At 42.9% G+C, this 23,447-nt stretch overlaps 1 protein-coding gene across 1 annotated transcript; it reads left to right on the top strand.

Annotated features, from left to right (window-relative positions):
- Nucleotides 1-777: 777 nt before the first annotated feature.
- Nucleotides 778-23,378, top strand: MFN1 (mitofusin 1). The gene is made up of 18 exons (XM_071438018.1): nt 778-936; nt 1,611-1,732; nt 2,604-2,739; nt 3,755-3,917; nt 4,567-4,691; nt 6,109-6,217; nt 8,524-8,631; nt 9,285-9,438; nt 9,562-9,629; nt 13,868-13,989; nt 15,448-15,574; nt 15,850-15,954; nt 17,009-17,111; nt 18,069-18,298; nt 18,740-18,895; nt 19,381-19,577; nt 21,153-21,287; nt 21,973-23,378. The coding sequence occupies exons 2-18, from the start codon at nt 1,618-1,620 to the stop codon at nt 22,040-22,042; spliced, it is 2,223 nt and encodes a 740-aa protein (XP_071294119.1). The 5' UTR covers nt 778-936; nt 1,611-1,617; the 3' UTR covers nt 22,043-23,378.
- The last annotated feature ends 69 nt before the right edge of the window (nt 23,379-23,447 follow it).

Genomic DNA, 23,447 nt, shown 5'->3' with positions numbered 1-23,447 from the left:
CCAAGGACAGGGACGATATTTGGGTTATTTGGGTCAAGTGGAAGGTGAGTGCTCTGACCTGGCCTCAGTTCCCTCACCCTGGAGCTCGAGCTGCTCGTCTCAGTCCGGAGAGGCAGAAATAAACTCTAGGGACGAGCACTGTGCCAGTATTTATTATTTCTCTCCAAGGCAGTAAGTATCAAATTCTGGTTTTTCACTGGTACCTGCAGGGTTCAGCTGTTTAAGGAACAGCATTCCAACAGAAGCTATGCAAAATCATGAGATTGGTTTTGGTAGTGTTTTATATTTGTGAGAGACGTGTATTTGATTCTTTGCTTTTCAGACTTTTGAACCCTTAGTTTCAATGTGTGAACCCTTAGTTTCGAGGGGTATTTTCCAACCTTAACAAATCTGTGTCAGATTCCTGGACCATATTTCTTATTGAGCAAAAGACCTTTTTTATGTGAAAGACTGTTGACTCCAAAACAAAGTTTACATCCCACAAATTATTGCAAGATCTTAAAATACAGTGGATTAATAATCCTCAAATAACGTGTCCTCTAAGAATGCTGTTGTCGCCGATTTTCATTTTGGTTCTCGCCCCGTACCAAATGCCTGAGGTGCCGGTGCTGTTTAACTCCTGCCAGCCCGCGGCGTTGTCACCGTGCGGGCTCTGCCCGAGCCGCGGTGCTGTGGGGGACCCCCGGGGATGATCCCGGTGCCGCCCGGGCTCTGCCCCCGGCCCTGCCCGGCTCCATTTCGCGAACTGCCCGCGCTCAAGATGGCGGCGGCCGCCCTCAGCCCGCACTGAACATGGCGGTGCCGGCGCGGGCGCGGAGCGGGGTCATAGGAGGAGGAAGGGGAAGTGACGCCCCCCCCGTCCCGGCGGCGGCGGTCACGGGCACGGCCGGGGCCAGCGGGGCTCCGTGAGGGACAGAGGCCGGGACTGGGAGCTCAGTGAGTGACTGGGGCTGTGTCAGCGCTCCGTGAGAGACTGGGGCGAGCGGCGGTTTCGTGAGGGGCCGGGGCTGAGCCGGGGCTCCATGCGGGACCGGGGCCGAGCCAGAGCTCCGTGAGGGACCGGGTCTGAGCCGGGGCTCCATGCGGGACCGGGTCTGAGCCGGGGCTCCATGCGGGACCGGGTCTGAGCCGGGGTTCCATGTGGGACCGGGGCCGAGCCAGAGCTCCGTGAGGGACCGGGGCTGAGTGAGGCACCATGAGGGGCTGGGGCCGCCGCTGCCCCTCGGCCTGACCGCACCGAGCCGGAGCTCCGGGAGGGAGCGGGGCCCGTCCTCGCTGGCCAGCGGGACAGCGCTGAGCCGCGGATGGTTCAGCCGCGTTTGACGAGGGGAAAGCCTCGTGTTTCCGGGACAGATAGCACCGGATCAGTTCGAACCTGCCCCCGAGTTTCGCCAGCTGCTCTTGGCGCTTGTGGGGAGGAGAGGGGAGCAGAGTAAACAGCTCAAACTGAGCTTACTGCCCTTTAGAGTTTCGAGCTTTGATTTGGGGCTTCAGGCGTTTTTGTTTTGTTTTGTTTTGTTTTGTTTCCTAATGGCTGTGTGGGCAGTGTATGAGTTTTAATGAGCTGGGTGTACGGAGTGTTTGGTCACTTGATGCGCCTTTCCTTGCAGCTGCAGCATGGCAGAAGCCTCTGTCTCTCCACTGAAGCACTTTGTGCTGGCCAAAAAGACCATCACTGCCATCTTCGACCAGCTGCTGGAGTATGTCACTGAGGGAGCGGCGTTTGTGGAAGGTGAGCTTTCCCCTTAAACACGAGAGCCTTGTCCTTTGTTCTGAGTATGTTTTATTGCAGCATAATGTACCTTATGTTATCTGTTACTGTGCTGTTTGTGTAAACGTGCACCTTCAGAAATAGTCACATTTTTCATTTGACACTGGGGATTTTTTTCATCTTGTGTTGGAAGGAATGCCTGGCATTGCTACATACCCTAAAAGCTGAGTAACTCACATGCATTGGTAGCCTGGTCTCTTTTCCATGGGGGTGAAAGCTTAACCACTCTGGTTTTATAGTTCTATGGTAGTTTGTTTTGCACAGAAGGAGGGACAAACAGGTTCTCCCATTTTCCAGCAGAAAGGTGCATCAGTGATGCAATGCAGGGAAACACTGGTCACACCCTCAGAGCCACGTTTAGCAGCGTGGTATGTGTGAGGCCACACAGAGCTGGTTGCTCATCATCCCAGTGAGTTCTGTGGGGGCAAAATAGCCCAGCTTTGCTGGTACATCCATGGGAGGTCCTGGCTTTCTTTTCTGAAGGAAGCAAGTGTCCCACAGAACTGGGCACACGAGCCCATCAAGCTGTGTTCACTGGGTTAGCCCATCAGTGGGTTAGCCCATCAAGCTGTGTTCACTGGGTTAGCCCATCAGTGGTTAGGTTGGTGATTGATCTGAAGTGATTTATGTCATGATTTCAGCAGTGCTTGGGGCAGAGCTGTCAAATGATAAGGGCTGGTATCAGTGTCTGTAGTGGGTTTTTTCTTGTTTTGTTTAACCACTGTAATTAAAATTTGTAGTTGGCATGTTAAGTACTGATTACTTACAGCTTGTATCACAGAACACGTTCTCTGTATGTGATTGCTTTTATGTTTTTCCTTTCTGTGTGTAGCCACATACAAGAACCCAGAGCTTGATCATATAGCAACAGAAGATGAACTAGCAAAAATACAAGCATATAAAAACAAGTTGGCAGTCATTGGAGAGGTGCTCTCGCGGAGACACATGAAAGTGGCATTTTTTGGCAGGTAATGAATGAAATTGCCAGTACTTAATTTCTTTTTTTTTTTTTGACTTAGGTAGGTCAGAGGTTGTCCTGTTCTCCAGAATGGCTTTTGGGTTTTTTTAAGGTGGTGGTTTTGTTTGTTTTAATCTTTTTTCATTTTGGTTTTTTTGGGTTTTTTTTTTTGCTTTGGACTGTTCCTGTTTAGGATTTTTTTTTGTATTTGATTAGAAGTGCTGAAGAACTAAACTTGGAGCTGTTCATCTATAAGCAGCTGAAGAGAAACAGAGATAGTATAGTTGCCTGGTTGGTTGTAACATCAATCTGATAGATCTGTGTGATGATTTTAAGGATAGCAGTAACAATGTGATCTACTAGTCCACTTTGCTTCGGGGAGATTGATTTTTCTGTCCGTACATTTAAACATGTGAATCTTCATGGTTCTAAAAATTCTGTGATAGTATTGGGAAAAACTTGTACAACAGTGGTCTTGCCTTCATTTTGCTAAAAGTAATTTAGTTATTTAAAAAAACCTGTAAAAAGTTCTGAAATAAAGAAATTAGTTATATCTCAGCCTTTTCAAAATTTCAAAAAGTTAAAAATTGAGTACAAGCTGTGATGTGTGTTAAAAGTTTCCCTTCTGCAAAGAGAAAAAGTTCTGAGCAGGACAAAAGAGAGCTCAACTCTCTCTCTGGCATTTTGGATAAATTTGTGAACTGTTGTACAGTGAGCGCTGAACTTTTTCTGGAAGTAGTTCAAAAATGAGTTACAGTCTGTGTAACTTCATGCTGTTGTGTAATAGTTAAACCTCAGATATTTCTGGGTGAGGGGTAGAGGGTCAGTGCAAAGTAGGACACTGCTGAGGGCTTCAAGCTGTTGCAGAAGGTGGAGTTAGTGACCAGTTCCTCTGAATGAGCACTCCCCACTCTCACCTGGCTGGAGCTCTGTACCCAGACCAGCTTGTTCAGCTGGTTCAGCACAAAGGTGTGTTTAATGCTGCTGTGCTCTGCTCAAAGTACTTTTGTTTTCTATCCCTCTAGAACAAGCAGTGGGAAAAGTTCAGTCATTAATGCCATGCTGTGGGACAAGGTACTTCCTAGTGGGATTGGCCATACAACAAACTGCTTCCTCAGTGTGGAAGGGACTGATGGAGATAAGGCTTATCTTATGACGGAAGGATCAGATGAAAAGAAGAGTGTCAAGGTACATTTCTTAGATGATTTCATGCCAATTTTCACAGGAACTGACTCTTAAAGAGTGTTTTTTTAAACAACAGTTTAAAGTCCAACAAAAGTATAAGGCTCACTCATTCTGCATTTTTAAATTCTTATTTAGGAGGGAAGAGCAAACTAATGGAAGTGCTCTGCTGCCCAGTTTTCTTGGCTGTTCTAGAGAAACAACTAACGTGTGTTGTTTCATTGTAACATGGCATGTGTTGGATGATTTATTTTTACAGGACTCAGTAAGTCCTGTTACTGATGAAGGATTTGGAATGTGCCCTTCATTCGGACTGATGGTGCTCATCTTAGTGAACTGTGTACACTGATTTGTTAAACCTCTGAGGCAAATTCATGATGATGCTCAGCAGCACTCAGTTCAGCCCTGTAGGGAACATTTTTGGCTCAAAAGAAACTCTTGTCTGAGTTTCAAGGCACAACTTGTTCTTTAGCTGCTGGTGAGTTGAAGAGCTTAAAGAAAAAAATCACAGCTATTCAGCAGAACAAAGTATGAACTCTGTTACCCTCTTCAAGGTAGATCCTGTCCAAGTTTGCTTGAGAACTGAATTAGACTGGTTTACAGCCCTGTCTGAGGTGCATGTTCATGTCTGTGTTCTCTTTGATGCTCTCCCTAGACAGTCAATCAGCTGGCTCACGCGCTTCACATGGATAAGGATTTGAAGGCTGGCTGTCTCGTCCATGTCTTTTGGCCCAAGTCAAAGTGTGCCCTGCTGAGAGATGATTTGGTTATAGTGGACAGGTATCTCTTCTGTTTCAGTAAATATTTTCTTAAGGATATTAGCCATTACAATGCTTAGAAAAGAGATTGGTTTAGATTCATAATTCTTGAAAGGCTTTTTTGTTTGAAAGTACAGAGTTTGTTCTTTTTTATGTACTGCTTGTCATCACCCTCCTGTTTCTGCCCTTGTAGCAGTTGGAACAGACGGGTGTCTTGTGACTGAGCTGAAAAAGGGAATAGCTTTTGGCTGAGGATACTCTACCTTTAGAACAAGCACTATGGAAGTGTGAATAGGGTTGTTGCAGCAACAACCTTTTGCCCATTTCCTTTCTTGAAATGCTTCAGACTGATCATGTGAAGTATAAACAATGTGGACTTCATTTTTAAAAGCTTCTGATATGAGTTGCAGTGCCTACATACCAAAGTAATGGGTGACCTCAAAATGTAGTTTTGACTATGTCAGCTGAGTGTGCCCTGTGTTAGGCTGGCATTTCCTCTGTGTTGATGTGTTTAAAGAATTCTGGAAGTGGTTGTTTTGTCCATGCTAAATGCCCTTATTTCTGGCCACTGCATTAGAACCTACAGTAGCTTTTCAAACCTTCAGGTGATCTGTACCTGACATGTAAATCAATAAATACTGAATTTGTGAATAATTCACACAGGTGTCAGTGAATTTTTAAGTATGATTTCTTCAAGAAAACAACACTCAAGAGTGTATTCTAATAAATTTCAGTGGTTTTTGTTCCATCTCTTGTACTTTGAAATCACTGGGAGTTTGTTATTATTGGATCTGTACAGCCTCTGTTGCTACAGGGAAAAGAAAAGAGCATATATTCTGAGAGAGCAGGGATTTGAAAAGAGCAACTCATCCTTTCACTGTTAAATTGAGAAAATTTGAACCACAATCATTTAGGTGTTGCAAACATGACTTAATGCTCGTATTCCAATTAATGTTTTTTAAACGGATAGCACTACAGTTTTAACTTCATTTTGGTTTCTTCTTAAATCTCTGCACAGCTTACATAGCATATTGCTTTAAACTTGGACTTTATTAATGAAAAAAATATTTTATGAACTACAGTCTCTTCTGATTAAAATTAGGATCCAAGGAGGGGAACCATTGTGTGAGGCTGTCTGGGTTTCTGATGGACTGCCTGTCACTTCACTTGGCAGTTAATTATATGTACATACTTACTAATCAGAAATTGCATTTTGGAATGAATAGGTAGTCTAATGATCAAGTGTCTGATAAATTCCAGATGGTAATTGCCTTGTGCAGTGTTTATCTTAAGCTTGAGGTAGGCATCAGCCTCGAGATACAAACCTCTGTAATTTCTTGCAAGGCCCTTAGGCATTTCCAATCTATTTTTATCAGTTTATAAAAACCAACTACTTCTTTGCTGTGTAAATAAGAGTTTGTGTGTTTTGTTCCCAACAGCCCTGGCACAGATGTCACTACAGAACTGGACAGCTGGATTGACAAGTTCTGCTTAGATGCTGATGTGTTTGTCTTGGTTGCCAATTCTGAATCAACTCTCATGAACACGGTATGATATGCAATGATTTTATGCTCCTTCTTCATTTAAATATTCAACAGTTCCATAACCAGAATAGCTAAGACCTTTACAGAAAGTGAATCACTGCACTTAGGTCTTGTGAATAGGACTTGGGGGTGGGAGGCAAGAAATAATGTATATCTCTCACTAGGAAACAGAAAACAAAATTTAAATTTCTGACTGGCTTGGCTTTCTCTGCCTTGGGCGTCATGATTGTCCTTTCCAGTTCAGTTGTGTTTTTGATAAATGGATGATGGAGTGCTTGTCTTGCCTTGCAATTTGTTGGTATTTGCTACCAACAAAAGAAGACACTTGTGGACTGAAGACACTTGTATTATCAAAGAAATTAAGGAGTGTTTCATATCCAAAAATACTCCATAAATGCAGTAAAATACACAAACTGGGTGAAAGGAGTTGAATTCCTGTCTTGTTCCTCTCTCAGAAGAGGGTGAATTCCCTTGGCACACCTTGTGCTGAGGATGAGTGCTGCAGGTTCCCTCAGTGGGCTGTTTCTTCTGAAGAAGGTGTGAGCAATAAGGTTCTGTGCAGTGTGGAGAGCTGAAGATATTTTAATGTCTTTGTTCTGTAAAGCCTTGTTTCAGGAGACAGAAGAGTTCTCTGAACCTTGCAGCCTAAATATTGGAGGACTTGTAAGAGGAGGGGAACATTTAAGGTGGCCAGAGCAGCTGTTGCAATAATCAAAATACAAGACCAGAAATTTGGTGTAATTTTGTAGTGATCTCCAGTTTTGACTAAACTAAGTATTGTGGATGCTGACAATAAAAGGTTTCTAAGCTATTGCAAGTGTGACTGCCAGAATGCAGAGTAATGCTACTGAGGGGATTCCTGATGATTTTTATTAAGCCCACTGCAGACAAATAATATGCTCTAGTTGTTCTGAGCATGGTTCTCACCTGAAAGGTGTGAACTTTCTAACTGTTGAGACAATTTTTAATACAATAAAGAACTTAGTGTGCAAGGACAGTATTTCTTTGCATTCTAGCAAATTAGAATGGTTTAGCAGAAGTCTGAGAAGAATGCAAGTTTAAAAACCTTGCATTCCATCTTCTGAGCTGAGTCCACAAAGAGTCAAATACAAGAGATGTAGTTTAGAAGAAAAAGAAAATTCTTAAAACATTCCAGACAAAGGATTTGGCACTACGGTGGCCATGTCTTCTCTGTTATTCATGAGTGGCACTTCTAGGCTTTTAGTATGGACAAAACCTGTAAGTTGTTTACATTATGTGTATAACACAGCTGCTGGGGCCTTTTAATTCAAGGAAAAAGAAAAATTATTTCAGTGAACATCTCACTGCTGTGTAGATAACATAAGTTATCCTGCAGATAAAGCTTTTGACAACTAAAAAGTTCTCATCCTCTTTAAGCATTGTTCTTGCCTCTTACCTTAGCAGGTTTGAGAATACTTGGCCTTATTCTACCACACTACCAGAGATTATTTTGGTGAAAACATGATAAGCATGATTCTTCTACTGTTCCCTTATAAATTCTCCTCAGACAAAGTTTTGATTTCTTCAGCAGTGATCTGGATTGCACATGCTTATTCCCAGCTGCTGGAGAATAATGGGTCTCCAGTGCTGTGTCCAGGATATGTTGAGGTGTCCTGCTGCAGGCTGGAAAAGTTTATGGCAGCACAGAGATCTCTTCTGTTGTCAGCTTTGCTGAGTGGGGACTCCCTCCATCACGACTTACCCATTATGACTCTGTTAACAGCAATAATGGGTGGTAGGTGCAGCCAAGAGACCTAAATACACTTTATTTTGTTAAATTAAGACATTCATCGATGACTTTTTTTTCTGTGTCTCAACCATATGTCCTCATGCAGGAAATGTTATTTCTCTGTAGTTCAAGCTGATCTTACCTAGCTGAGGTAAGATGATATTTTCTGAGGTTAGATGATATTATCTGGATAGAGAGCTAGATTTGACAGGGTTAGCAGGAGCCTCTTGGTAGTTCAGGTAAGGGAGATTTCATTGTTTTAGTCAGACATCAGTGTTTCTTGAACTATTTTGTGGAAGTTTTCTTAGTTTGTATTTTTACCAGTTTTTTAGGGAAAGTTGCAGTGTCTTTGACTAGCACTGGCATCAGTTTTAAGACATTTGATGACTTTTGAACTACCCTAAGTCTGTTATGTGCTGAATATCTGTGGGCTTTTATACTGATGAATTCTTTATAATAAACTTATAAAAAACTGGATTAACTTCAGAATCTGTTACAGAAGAATGCATGACTCTGGTTTGGATGTCTGGGAAATTTTCTGTTTGTGCTTTAATTCTTAGGAGAAACATTTTTTCCATAAAGTGAACGAACGACTTTCCAAGCCAAACATCTTCATCCTCAATAACAGATGGGATGCTTCTGCATCAGAACCAGAGTACATGGAAGATGTGAGTGAATTGATGGCTCTTACATGGGTTGACAGTTAATTAATATGTATTAATATGGAAACACCAGCTCTGTCTTATTCATTAAAGGCTAAGTTACATGGTCAGAAAATGGAAATAACCTATTCCTCATTCAAACCAAAAAGTAACTTGCAATTCAAATGACAGTAATGCAGGCAATTAATAATATGGGAGACTTCTTTGGAACCTTTTTCCTCCACAGTTAAGCTTGTTTTTTAATCTTTTTTGTATTACCTTTTGTTTCTGCAGTGATAGTGCAGCCTGAGGGCACAGTTTATAAATTTATACCTGCATAGAGTTGGCAGGGAAGGTGCAGTGTTGGATGGGAGCAGTTTGGATCTTCAGATGCTGCCAACAGCAGCCAGCTTGCAGTGAGAATTATTTCTCCATGCTGGGAAAAGAAGGGTTTACCCCAGAAACTGGCTGAGATCTCTGACTTACGTAAATGCACTTGTACAAGGAGGTATTGCTGTGTCCAGGTCTGTTTAGAGGAGTAAAAGCAGCTGCTGCTTCTGTAGGGTTGGCAGGCGTCTGCTCTCAGAGGGTGGTTCAGCATCTGCTTGTGCCTCTGATGTTGTGATGTGCTCACAGCTCAGCTTTTGCCTTTTGTTGATGCGCTTTTTGCCTTCCCGTAGGTGCGCAGGCAGCACATGGAGCGCTGTCTGACGTTCCTGGTCGATGAGCTCAAAGTTATTGATCCTGTGGAAGCAAGGAACCGCATCTTTTTTGTTTCAGCAAAAGAGGTTCTGAGTGCCAGGACACAGAAGGCCCAAGGAATGCCAGAGAGTGGTGTGTAGCAACTCCTGCTTTTCCTCAAATACAGAAAAACACCATAAAACCTGATAAATGTGTTAAAGATGCAGTCCCTGCTGTGAGGTACTGCTGTCTCCCTTACAGTGTGTTGTTTCACAGGTGGAGCACTTGCTGAAGGATTTCAAACAAGATTCCAAGAATTTCAGCATTTTGAGCAGATATTTGAGGTATTTATGATGGGCTTTCTAAACTGCCTGGTTTTTGTTGTAAAGGTAGCTTTTCCTTATGCTTAGCTTAATTATACTGAGCATTATCCATATTAGCAAGTGGAGGAGTGTAATGTATTTAAGCCATCTGCAGCTTTGCCTTCTCTGTGGGTTCTGTTCATACCTTCTCACCTTGAGTAGCAGGTAGTTGTTGGAAAGGAGAATTATATCAGTGAGGGAAGGGACCAAAACTCATAGCTCATGTTCTGAGATCTCAGGACCAATATAGTCTATGTAAGAAGAAATTATGGTCTTGAAACTGATGTATCACTTACAGCCATGTGCTGGTGAATGTTTGCAGTAAGAAATTTAGTTTCATCAATGTAAATCTAAAAAATTACTTTCATTTCTAAAGCCAGAGTTTTGAATCTATCACCATTATGTACCTCTTAGCTCTGTTCTGATCATTAACACTCTCCTTGCATCCTTTGTGCTGTACAGAATCCACCCTTCCACCTCAGTTTAGCCATTATTCATAGCTGGAGTTCACAGTTTCTACAGAAGTAGGACTGGCTAGACAGTTGAGTGGTTTCTTTATTATAGGATCCATTTTACTTGCTAAATTTGATAACTTTAATTAACTAAAGCCATTCTTGGATATCTTAAGGAAGCCTCTTGGGTATCCCTCAATGGTTTTGTATATGAGTATTTAAAAAAAAAATCAAACTGCCTCTGAAAAGTCTTTCTTGCATTACAACAAACCCATTTAACCTTAGCAGAACTGAATTATGTAATCATGTGTGTATTGAGAAAGGCTTTAAAATAATAGCTTGATTTGGTCTTGCATAAGAAAAAGTCAGACTAAATTTATTCCTTATCCACACTCTTCTGATAGGTGACTGAAGTGTTGAAATGATGGGTGCAGGGTACTGGCAGGGCCTGGCCATGAGAAATGACATTTCTTGTGTCTCTAGCTGTAGTCAAACCTGCATGTTTTTTGCAATTTTTGTCCTCAGAACCATAGTAGGAAACTTTGAGCCAGCAGGAAACCAGTGGAAACTGAGCTGCTAAATCAGTTATTGTTCTTTATTGTATTTTGCCATCTGCTGTACCCAAAGCTTTTTTGACAAAATCTCTTATAATTACATTTAAGCACTCCACACTTAGAATATTTCAATAGGAAGATGGATGATGACTTATTAAATGATGTGATGCTGTGAGTGCTCAGCACATATGTAAGTCAGCCCTCGAGCTGGCCACCACAATGAGAAATATCTGTCACACAGGATCACAACCATGACAAGTTTCTGTAGCACAAGGAACAATTCTGTGACAGCACTGCATGGCCTTAAATCAGCCTTTTTTCTTTTTTCCCAGTGTGTTACATTTGCTGCACACCTGACTCCAACAGTGAGAATAGTGGATTCTGTAGTGTTTTTCCCTGCTCAGCAGTGTTTTGTCCTAAAATCATTATTAATGGCTTTAAATAGGGGTATGATCCCATAATTTAGAGAATGACAACTGTGATGAATTAAGATTGCCAAAGCAATTAAAATTTTGAGTGCTTGCTGTTGCAGCCTCTTTCACATTCAAGTTTTGTGGCAGTTTTCTAAGTTACAGTGGAAGCTTATGTGCTTTTAAAGCAAGGCTGAGACTGAAATGTCTTACCAGGTGTGAAGTTTTCAGGCCTGATACTCAAATTACTGTCACCTCAGCTGATAAAGTAGCTGACATCAGCATGCTGACATCAGTTCTGCCTGCCAGCTCTGGGCTCTGTATTAATGAGGAATCTCAGACTGCAGGGAGAACTTTGTGTGAAATCCTCACTGCTACCCTGCCTTGTGCACTGCCAGACCAAACTCAGATGCTGTGCAGCCCTGGTGCAGCCTAAGCACTTTGCATTTACTCTGTTTCCTGACAGAGGAGCTGCAAGTCCCAGCACTGGGGTTACATTGCAGTGTGTGAAAAGGAAGGGATGAGAGCACAGATGCTTCTGTCTGCCCTCATCAAACACTGACTCCTCCTCTCCCTCAGTCTGTCTTGCCTTTAGCTCCTTGTCCTGTGTGGGTGCCCTCAGACTTCCCAAACATCTCTCAGAAATCTGTCACCTCACAGACCTGTCCACATGTGCCTTGTTCCCCCTGGCTGTATCTGCTGGGTTTGCTCCTCCTGGATTCTCTCACCCTGCTTTTGTCATCACTAAAATTGGACAGCTTTTCCCTCTTCTCCATATGGGCTGAGAAGAGGAACTGTTACTTCTCCAGTACTTCCACATTCCTGATTTTAGTATGAGCTCCATGATGGGAAAGCCTGTTCATTCCAGGACTGATATGAGCTCGGTATAGATAGAATCTTTTAAAAAATAAATCTAGAAACAACCCACCAGTGCTAGTTAGTTGTGATATGAGAAAAGCTTGGACTAATTTTGGAAGGCTTGTAAGGGTTATGTAGACTTTAGTGTGAGGGCAAAAATCATTCTGAAACTAGATGAAACATGTTTGTCTGCAAAGCATAGGGTGGTTGAAGTTGCTAAAAAAAAACTGGTGCAGGCATTACTAGAAACACTTGTAAGCAGTGGGAAAATTAAGATTTTAGAGATTCATGTAGTAGCTTTAAAAAGTGATGCTACTATGTCAGCTGTATTACAACAAAGGAAAGGAGAGAGGCAGTTTTAAAAGTATTGAATTCTTGGATCAGTGCTGGATTTTTTATACTAGGGAATAATAGAAAATGGTCAGTGTATTTTCCTGAAATTTTACACTGAGGTACACAGAATGCCTCATTAAAACAGCAGAGAAATGCCTGGGCCCTGCACTGTGTGCAGTAGTGCCTAGAGGATATCCTACATAAAACCAACCCCACCATGCCTTGGGCTGGGGTGCTCCTCGAGTTTCTCAGAGTGCTGGCAGCAGAATTGCTGTGGGAAGCAGTGGAGGAGGGAGGAGGGAGGAAGGGAACTCCTGGCTGGCAGGGCTGGGATGAGGCAGCGCTGCAGAGCCCTTCCCCAGCTCTGCCCAGGGTTGGGATACAGAGCACTCTGGGCACTAACAGTGTCCTGTGATGCTGGCACTGGCTAAGGTAACTGGTTTTGGTTAGACTCTTGAACCAGCTCATCTTGGTTTCAGTAAATACTTTGTACAGACTAACAGCCAAACTGCTGCTGTCCCCCTCTTATCTTTCCCCATCGTTTGACTAACCTTTGTGTTTTTCCTAGTGCTCTAACTTGGATTTTCTGATTGTGTTGTGAGTGATTGTCATCCTTTTATCTACCACATACTAATGTTGGGAAGACTCTGCTCTGTGCCTAGTCTAGCTCTTACAATGTGCTGATATTTAAAAAACTCTGGCCTTTCATTGCTGATTTCTAGATCTGCTTCGTCGAGGAACAGGGACTGTTTTACCCATTTTGTTTATTTTGTTTTCATCCATTATTTTTAGATAGCTGAGATTTGTAATTACAGCATATGCTAAGGTCATAGGCAAGTTTTCTAAAAGCCATCCAAACCTGTGCCATGAAAGGTGAATCCACAGATGGAGAACAATTTAAAAATCCCATTGGTCTGGTTTAAGGAAGTCAGCTGCTTGCTTTCTTCCCCTCAACCACAAGAGTTCTTCAGTCACTGTCCTGTATTTCTGAATTGCTCTTCAATGTTGAAGATTGATTAGAAATTGTATTGTTACTAATTTAACACTTCAATAACATGCAAACAAACTGATATTTTAAGGACTACTTAACTTTTATTTATCCCATGAGAAAACCCTTGTTTCTTATTCCTAATTGTATATTTTGTTCCTGGATGGTCAGTATTGACATGAGAATGTCAAATATTTTGACAGAATTGTCTCTTGAAAGTAAGACTGTGTAGTGCAACAAATAAAACTAAAGCCAGGCCATATTGCTAGTATTCATATTTGACATTTGTAATTCCAAATAGATGGTTTTGAAAATTTCCTGAAGAGATAGATTTATCTTATGTATTCATCTGAGTTTTCTTTTTTTTTTTCATTATTAATTTATTTTAAAAGAATGAAAACCTATGCACATTACTGTGAATGGACACGAAGGCAGATTTGCTGCTGTAGATTCATTTGAGATTTCAGTTTCTGTTGTCTTTTGATTTCTTTATACTTTCTCCCTTTTTATTTCCCACTGGTTTAAGTTCATGGTAAAATTGGCAGCATGTGCTGTCTGACAGTGAAATTCCTGATGGTGTTGGCATGGAATTGCAGTAATGTGTTGTGGCTTGGGCCCCTCGCAGGAGTGTATCTCGCAGTCAGCCGTGAAAACCAAGTTTGAACAGCACACTATCAGAGCTAAACAGATAATAGATACTGTGAAAAACATTATGGACACCATAAACGTTGCAGCAGCAGAGAAAAGGTAGGTGGGGTGGAGGGCTGGTTGGATTTGGTTTGTCCAGATCATCTGAGGAGCCATTTCTGGGCTGGTGATTTTCTTGGGCCATTATGGACTTTAAAATCCACTTTTTCTGATTGGTAAGAAACAGACAATTTCCCTGGTATGTCAATATGTCAGTCTTATCATTGTTCACTTGCTCACTCAGTTCTTTTCTTGGTCTGTGATTTCTGTACAGGGATCTTGGTTTACTTTGGTGTTCTTTTTTACTGATTTGCAATCTGTATGTTTTCAAGCCTTTTTTTCAGAAATAGTTAAAATGTTAAGTTTTTCTAGTGATATATAGCATTTCAGAGATGATGTTTGGGCCCACTCTACTTTCTTTAACAGTTACAGTGAAGAAGAAAAGTGGAAGGATGCAGATGCTTTAATTTGCAAGTGATTAGAATACTGTAAGGAATGATATGAGCCCAAGCTAACAGAGGCTTGGCCTCTGGCCCCTTCCAGATTGCATCCTTAAATATCCTTATTCTCTCTTCACTCATGTAATCCTTTAGTGCTAATGATAGCAGCTCATCTGTTCTGTCTGGTAGCTTCATGTATCCTTTGAGGTTTGCAAATGTGTGCAGTTTTTCCTCACTTTTGTTGCCACCTTGTGTCTCTTGTACACAGTGAACTTGCTGTCACGATTAATCCTTCCCATCCATCTCCTTCCTGCCTGTCAATAATGTGTCTTTGTGTTTCAACAGACTTCACTGTGCTGTCAAACACACTCATCCTCCTGAATATGTCAGTTTTTACAGACTGCCTGTTTACATACTGGCTTGTCTCACGTTGTCAGATCCCATGAAAACATGCTGTGAAATGTTTGAAAATATTCTGATATTCTGCTTCTTTCTGTCAGTTGAGTTAACCAAAATGTCTGTGGTGATGCCTCTTAGTTTGAATTGCTATTTGTTGTTTCTGGTGGCCCTTCAAGAGGAAATCTCTCCAGGTTTTCAGGAATTTTTGCTTAAGTGATAGGTCAAGGAATTCTAAAGAGACTTGTTTGTGCCAAGGTTGGTTTCTGCCACATCCCCTTTGCTTTGCAGGGTCATCAGACCGAGTGGTTGAGTGCTGTTTGTGAGCAGCACTTTGATCAGATTTACCCTTTTTGAAAATCAGGGTAGATGAGTTATTAAAGGCCTCTGATTCCCCACACCTTTTTTAGTTGTAATTATGTGACAGTACAGTGATGACAATTCTAACTTGAAATGCTGGTTTTGAGTTGTGTTTGCTCAGCACAGCCTTTGAATGCTTGTGCACATGGAGCTGCCATGTCCAGCCCTTCTTGGAGCAGTGCCTGTGCTTTGGGCAGCCGGTGTCACTTGGGATTCCCCGGGGCTGCTCAGAAACCATCAGCTGGCTGAGCCTGGTTAAGGGCTTGTTCCTTTCCTGGGGGAATACATGGTGGTGATGGTGATTTCCTTTCTGCTGGGTTAGAGTCCAATCCATGGAAGAGCGAGAAGATCAGAAGGACAGGCTGGACTTTGTGAGAAATCAGCTGAACATTTTGACAGAAGACACCAAGGAAAAGATCAAACGCGTCACTGAGGAAGTCGAAAACAAAGTAAGGAAAGGCAGTGGGAACAACTTCTCACATCCAGGTGTGGCCTCTTCTCTCAGGCAGCTGCTTTTGCAGTCCACCCATCTCAGGAAATATGTTTGAAATATCAGAACACTCCTTTTTCAATTAAAAAGAAAAGAAAAAATGAATGCTTAAAATGGCAATCTTTGCTGACTGTCAGATGATTGAATGATTTCTTGGGGCAGTTCATGCAGTTGTCTGTTCTCACTCTGGAAAAGGTAGCAGAAACATTTTATGCATTTCCTGTGTTCTTCCAGGTCTCCTCTGCCATGACTGATGAGATTTGCCGGCTTTCAGTTTTAGTTGATGAATTTTATTCTGATTTCCACCCTTCTCCTCAAGTATTGAAGCTCTATAAGACAGTAAGTTTTCTTGAATGGTTTGAAGCCAGACTCTTTGTCTTTCCCTTAATTTCTACTTCTGTATTTTCATAAATTGCTGAGATTTTGTGACTTTGAGCATTGCAGGATTTTTGCTTGCTGACATGTGCATATCTCTACCCAAAGCTAAAAAAGGTTGAAAATATTTTCTGCTTTGTTTTTGGAAAGAAATTAATTTTTTTCAACATCTTTTTAGTAGTAGAGTGGTTCCTAATTTCGAGTCTTCACTTCCAGTAAATAAGACTTTGCATAAATAATTTTCTCTACTCCTAAAATCAAATATATCCAAAAATAAAATGAGCTTGCAAATACTCAGCACTTTTAATAAAAACTGATTTGTTTTTTTTAATTTTATAAATTCCTTCTCAAACTTAGTGCTTTAAGTTAAAGCACATATAGCTATGTTTGCCCCTCGTGCCCAGACTTTGCTGGTGATGCTGACTGCCCTGGAGTCACAGAATGTTCTGAGGTGGAAGGGACTCACAAGGATCACTGAGTCCAGCTCTTACACAAATGGCTCATTTGGGGATCAAACCCAAAACTTTGGTGTTAACAGCACCATGCTCCAACCAGCTGAGCTCATCCCAGGCTGTTGCAGCCTGGCTGATCACCTGGAGTGCTGCATTTTCAGGACAGTCTGTGCTGGTTCACCTCAGCAGAGTATCCTGAGCAGGCCCCCGTGGGAGTTGGTGGGATGGGTTTGTCCCTGTGCAGAGCAGTGGAATTGGCTCCCATCAAATGACACAGTAAGGGCTTTGCAGGGCAGTAGGTAGTGGTTTGCTTTGCACTGTCACAGTGAAAAGTATGGACTTCTGTGCCTTTTAATGTTTACAGTCCTAGGGAAATCTCTCCTGTGTCACTTTAGTTAGGTTTTCAGTCCCAGTGTGCAGTTGGAAAGCATGGTATTTCCATGGAAACATGCTTTTCTTCCCACTGTAAATAACAGTGCTTAGTGTGTAACATATTCCTGCCCCATATGATGCAACTGATTGGCTAAACACAAACTGATGAGCTTGTGTTCTTTGTGGCACTTCAGGAACTCAACAAACACATAGAAGATGGTTTGGGAAAGAACCTGGCTGAGCGCTGCTCCAGTGAAGTCAACCAGTCAATGCACCAGTCCCAGCAGGAGATGATTGGTAGGAGGAGGGAGGAGGAATGGTAACACTTCACATTTAAAGGAAGACAATCTAAGGAAATTCAGTTTTAAAGGAATTTTCCTTCTGATCATGCTTAACATTGATGCTATAAAGGATAAAAGAAAAGCCATGATAGACCAGGACTGAGTGTTTAGCCCAGTCCCCTGTTTCTGATACTAACCAGTAACAGATGCTGGGGGAGAAGAATAATGAACCAAGGTAAATATAGCAATCCCTGTCCATTTTATGAACTTCTGAGCTGGTACACTGCATCTGGATTAATGGCTTAAGCAAGTAGTAATGGACCTGTCCTTTGGAAACTCATCTAATCCTTTTATAAACCCATTTAAAATTTGGCTTCAATGAGAGACACACCAAATACACTAATTATTAGAAAGTGTTCCTGCAGTATAATGCTCTCCCTAGGTTCCTCCAGACCTGGAAAACAAAACAGTTTATTTCACAAAGGATTTGTACACTCCCCTTTTTTTTTCTTTGTAAGTAGTTAACTTCATTGCACATCCATCTCTATTGGTCTGTTCCTGGTAATAAAAGATTCAGAGTGAGATCATGAAATTACATGAACCTTTCTGTCCTCTTATGTAATAATGTTGCCTTTTCTGTGTGGCACCATGGAACAGATGGATAAATGGATTTTTTCCCTTACTCCATCCCTATCTTTTGATCAGTGGTAGAGGTCTTTTGGTTTATTTGAGCCTTTTTTTCCAGCAGTGAGTTAGTTTTCATGACTGTTTTCTTGTATTGGAGCAATAAATTCCCTGCTCTGTTAGGGTCAATCCTGATGAAATGCCAGTGATTTTACAAATAAATAAATAATGAACTGACCAGTTTAGATTCTCTGAATTGATAAAGCTGCTCAGCAGTGCAGAGATACTGCTTGTGAATATGCTCTTCTTCTAATGTTAACTCAGCTTTACTATTTGTTCTTATTTCTAGAAAATCTGAAACCATTGTTGCCTTCTAGTGTTCAGGATCAGCTCCACTTGCTAATTCCATGCAGGAAGTTTGATCTTAGCTATGATCTAAACTGTCATAGCCTGTGTGCAGATTTTCAAGAGGATATCATGTTCCACTTTTCTTTGGGATGGACTTCTCTTGTAAACCGTTTCTTGGGTCTTAAACAAGCTCAGAAAGTACTCCAGGGATTAGCAGATCCAAACCTACATGTGAGTCCTTCAGAGCTTGGGCTGCTTTGTTTTACCTTGATGAGAATATATTGATTTTTCCTCTGTGCCAATGCTATTTACACGCTTCCTGCTACCTTTCCCTAGATCCATTGTGTGAGATATTTTTGGTGTGGGTTGTTTTTATTGGATTATATTCAGGGTTAGAATGGAACTGAAAACCTCTTTTAAACTTTCTGCAGCTGTTACACAAGTTGGTTTTCCTTTGGCTTGAATCCTTTGAGTAGCCTATTCCATTTGTAATATTTGGATCCTTGGGTCAGAACCAGCCCCACACAGACCCTTTTTCTCTCCTCAGGAGTTTTGTGCAGATTTCACTGCTGAAGGGTTTCCTTCAAGTAAATCAGAACCTGAATATATGAAAATAAACCCCATCTGTGTAGTTCCCTGATGCTTTTGACTCAGGCTGTTCCCATCTTCCAGATCCCTCGTCCTTTAGCCAGCACCCCGTCTGCCGCCAGCCTTCCCGCCTTAACTCCCGACAGCGTGCCCCAGGAGGAGTTCATGGTCCCTCTGGTGTTGAGTTTAGCCTCGCTGACGTCCCGGACCTCCATGAGCATCATCATTGTTGGTGGAGTGGCAAGTAGCACATTTCCTGCTGGAAGGGGTGGCAGAGGCTGAGCTGCTCTGTCCTGCCTGGGCTGTGACACAGAGCGTGCCATGGACTTGATGCTGGGCCAGATGAGCCCTGGATACTCACAGTCAGTTCACAGTGAGAAACCAGGCAGTCACTCTGAGGACAGCTGGGTGTATTCTCTGTGCCAGAAGTCTGTGTTCAGTGCCTGAATTAAATGGGGATCTGATGGTACCTCCTTCACTTTGAATTTAGTTGGAGCTTTGCTTCTTCATGAAGAGCATCAAGCTTCTGTAACCTGCACATTCTCTGTGCCATTGGGGACCAGCTCATGTTAATGTAGCTGTATCGCTCTGCAGCAATAATATGGAAAACATTAATTTCTTAAGTCCAGTGAAAGGGCTGTGGAGATGATTTTTAAAAAATGGGCAAAGTTAGCTTTTATTCCATAGGGCACCTTATTTAAGCTAATGAAGATTTTTTTTTTCAGATTTGGAAGACCGTAGGCTGGAAACTGATCTCCTTGTCACTGAGCATGTACGGGCTGCTGTACCTGTATGAGAGGCTGACCTGGACCACCCGGGCCAAGGAGAGAGCCTTCAAGCAGCAGTTTGTGAACTACGCCACCGAGAAGCTGCAGATGATCGTCAGCCTCACCAGTGCCAACTGCAGCCACCAGGTGCAGCAGTAAGTGTCACACAGGCTGGCCCCTCACTGCCACAGGACTTGTGGTGTTTGTGAGGCTCCCCAGGCCGAGGTGAGAGATGAGAATTTCACTCCATGTTCTCAGAAGGCTGATGTATTATTTTAGGATATTATATTAAAAGAAATTAAATACTAAAACTATACTATAGAAAAAGAAAGGATATATCAGAAGGCTTAGGAAGAGTGGTAATGAAAGCTCGTGACTGACTCCTCAGAGTCCAACACAGCTGAGGGTGATTGGTCATTAATTAAAAACAATTCACAAGGAACCAATCAAAGATGCACCTGTTGGTAAACAGTCTCCAGACCACATTCCAAAGCAATCAGATAATTATTGTGTACATTTCTTTTGTGAGGCTTCTCAGCTTCTCAGGAGAAAAAATCCTGGTGAAGGGATTTTTCAGAAAATATCATGGTGACAGGCCATTGTCACTGGCCCTGCATGAGGGCACCTCTATTGTCCCTTGGCACTTAGTGGGAGGGGGTTTGAAGAGAGTTTAAAATGCCCACCTGGAAAGGCCAATACCTGCATCTCTGTGTGGCTGTGTGTGGTGCTCTGAAGATGGTGACTCTTTGTCCAGCCCCTTACAGTAGAGACATGAGAGATCATTCTAGGGGGGCCTGAGTTGTTCTGCCTTTGGAGTCCCTGGAAGGATGAGCAGAGCTTCTGCCCCAGGGGCTGCTATGGGCAGGTTCTGAGCAGCCAGTCCTGGCTCTTCTGCACTGCAGGAGATGAACTTCACTTGCCTTTCTGAACTATTTCCTGAGCTACACAGGAGAGGTGTTCTGCACCCTGTGGGCCTGAGGGCACATTAGCAGCCCTAATTTTCTGAAATAATAATTCAATAAAACACATAGTTCCAAGAAGAAGCTAAGGAAGATAATCAGCCAGACATTACTTGGCAGAGACAAGTGAGAAAGTGTTCTGGAAAGAGAAAACAAAACAAAAGGAACAGTAAAAAGTTTTGCTTTAGTAGAGGAAATAGATCCATCCCTGTGTCCAGCAGCTCTGTGAGGACATGGAAGAGCTGCACTCAAACCCTGCTCCAGTAGAGAGGAGAGGGTGCTTCATCTCCTGCATGAGAGCTTGGGTGCTGGGCCCAGGCTGGTAACTAGGCTTGTTTGCCCTTTGTGTGAGGAGGAGTCTTGGAGCAGGTTGGGTGGGCAGGTCTGGAGCACTCCTCCCCCTGCACAGGGCTCAGGTTCCTGTGAGCAGGGCTCTGAGTGTGGCACAGGGCACTGAGCTTGGCAGTGTGGGGCTGCTCTGGCACCTCCTGCCACAGCCAGAGCCCCATCTCAGACCTGCACCTGTTAATGTTCTGTGGAAGTGGCCAGGCACGATGTAGGCATGGACTGAGTGCATTTGGTGTGTTGAGGGTTTCTTTTTCTAGTTTAAAAAGTACCCAGTTCTCCTGCTTTCTTCTCTTCTGCACTCCCATGCAGAAGGAGGCTTTGATTGCTGTGTCCTGCACACTGCAATGCCATGAGATTTTATTTCTTAGGGTTTTTTAGCATAAACTTCTGTAAATCATGATCATAAACTTGTTCTCGCCTTAGGGAAATGGCCACTACTTTTGCTCGGCTCTGTCAGCAAGTGGATATTACTGAGAAAAACCTGGAAAAAGAAATAGCTAGGCTTTCCAAAGAAATAGATCAGCTGGAGAACATACAAAGCACCTCCAAGCAGCTGAGGTAAGTCTTGGTGTGACTGGCCACAAGCATCTCTTAGCCCTGCTGACTTCAGAATGGTCAGTGCTTGCTGTTACTCTGGAATTGAACTAGGTTAGTTCAGGTGCAGAAGGAGATGCAGAGCCTGAACAGCTCTGGGTATGTTAAATAAATGGATGCTGCTGCCTCAGTGAATCAGCTAACCTCCAAAAATATTATTTCTTAGATCATCTTTACCCTTGTCTCTCTTTAGTGGGGGAGACAGGCGTTTCACCAGAATTTTAGTCTCCTGTTGGTAACTTGAGGGTGGCACCTTCCCAAAGCCCCTCCCCAAGCAGAGCAGGAGAGCAGCTGTGCTCTTTTGAGTCATCCAGTGCAGTACTGGTGGTGCCAGTGGTAGGTGTTGGCAGAGGAGGAACTTCCAGCAGTTGGTGGTTCAGGGACTTGGAAGCAGCCTCAGCTGTAGTTTCCTGATCTTTCCACCTCCTGAAAGGCGCCTGTGGCTCTGGGCTGGTGCCTGCTGGCCTCGGGCATCCACCACCACTGATGGTGAACATCTGCCCCCACACACCCCTTCTAAAAACCTGCATTTATGTTTTCTTGGTGCTGGGGGTGTGAGTAGATGAATAGAAATGAAACACTGATATTGATCCTGCCTTTGGATTGTTCAGGCACTGAAGTGAATCCCTTGCTTTTGTTTGTTTTACAGAAATAAAGCCATTCACCTCGAGAACGAACTAGATCGCTTCACAAAACATTTTCTTCAAAAGAGTAAATAAAACATCATTGTGAACCTTCCCGGTGCTCCTTTGTAGGGCAAAGTAGAAATTTTACAGGTGACACTTCTATTCTATGAAAATGATTTCTATTTTTAATGTTACTCTGGTGACAGTTGCTGTAAAACTTGGACTCTGATGGTGAACCAAACGGTAGAGCTGTGGTACTCTTGAGTGTTATGTTCGTTTTGCAGATTTTGGGTTAAAAATTACCTTTGAACACTAAGTTTTTTGGGCACTTGACAATAAAACCCCAAATCCTCACTGGTTTTCATGAGTATGCAGCAGTGGCAAGTCTCACTTCCTGGCATCCAGGACCTCAGACAGGAAAAGAGCTTAGCCCAGCCTCCTGCTTTCAGCTGCTTAGGAATTGTCCAGGGATGGAGGGTGCTGGTTTTCCATGTGGATGTGACTTTGTTTAGTGAAGGGAAGTACAAACTGTGGCACTGGAAAGAACTCTCGAGATGTTTGGAAGGCAGGTGCCAGTGTGCCAGCCTTGAGCCAAGAGGGCACTGATGCCCTGGAAGTGAACCTGTTTCTGGCAGGGGGTAGAGCAGTGATGTGGTCCTTTGCCTGTGAGCACGAGGCTGGAACCATGGTCAGGTGCTGAGCTCAGGTGTGTCACAGCCCCAGCTCACAGCAGGGTGTGCTCAGATGGTCTGGGCACGGTTGGTGCAGATTGAGAAGGGGCTCAGGGTGCCAGGAGGGACCTGCAGCTCCTGTTGCTGCATTCAGGGAGCAGGACATGGTGAAACCACATCCCTCCCTTCCAGCCCCTCTGCTGGAGAACAGGTCTGCTCTAGGTCAGACTCCAGGCAGCTGTGATGGAGTCTTTGACCTTTGCTCAACTACAGCAAAGCCTCTTTAACAACCTTCTGCTGTTGCTGACTGCAGTCATTCAACATCTACTTTTTTCTAACTAGACTTTTTAAAATTATTTTAAAAGAAAGGCCTTTTCAGAGTATTTATATATTTTTATGGCAGTGTTAATATTGACTAAGTTAATGATTGAGTTCTAAGGTACAGGAGTTTGCTATTTTCAAGTAACTAAGGGCTGTCTCATCAGGAAATAGATGCAAGATGTAATGCTAGAGGCATTAAGGGAAGACAGCACTTCCACCAGTGTGTTCAGGTGTTTGTTCTGACTGTGCATGGGGAGTCCTGGGGGTTTGAGGGAAAGTGTGGAATCTGCCCTGAGAAACAGCCCAGCCTTGGTGTGGTGAGGGCAGAGCTGTGTATCAATGCTCTGTTTGTGGAGCATTTGTATTGACCTTTGTATCAAGATGAAACTTTCAATGCATGTGTTCTACAGTTATTTATTAAAAAAGTCCTACCCCTGTGCTCTAGTAAGTTCTTTGGCAGCTCTGTCCCACAGGTATTGCAGATCCAGGACAGAGCCCAGCTGCTG

The sequence above is a fragment of the Agelaius tricolor genome, unplaced genomic scaffold (genome assembly GCF_023055355.1).
Source record: "Agelaius tricolor isolate 1412-34295 unplaced genomic scaffold, bAgeTri1.0.p SCAF_12, whole genome shotgun sequence".
Taxonomy (NCBI): Eukaryota; Metazoa; Chordata; class Aves; order Passeriformes; family Icteridae; genus Agelaius; species Agelaius tricolor.
Note: the sequence above shows the minus strand (reverse complement) of the source record. Positions and strands in the feature narration are given on the sequence as shown.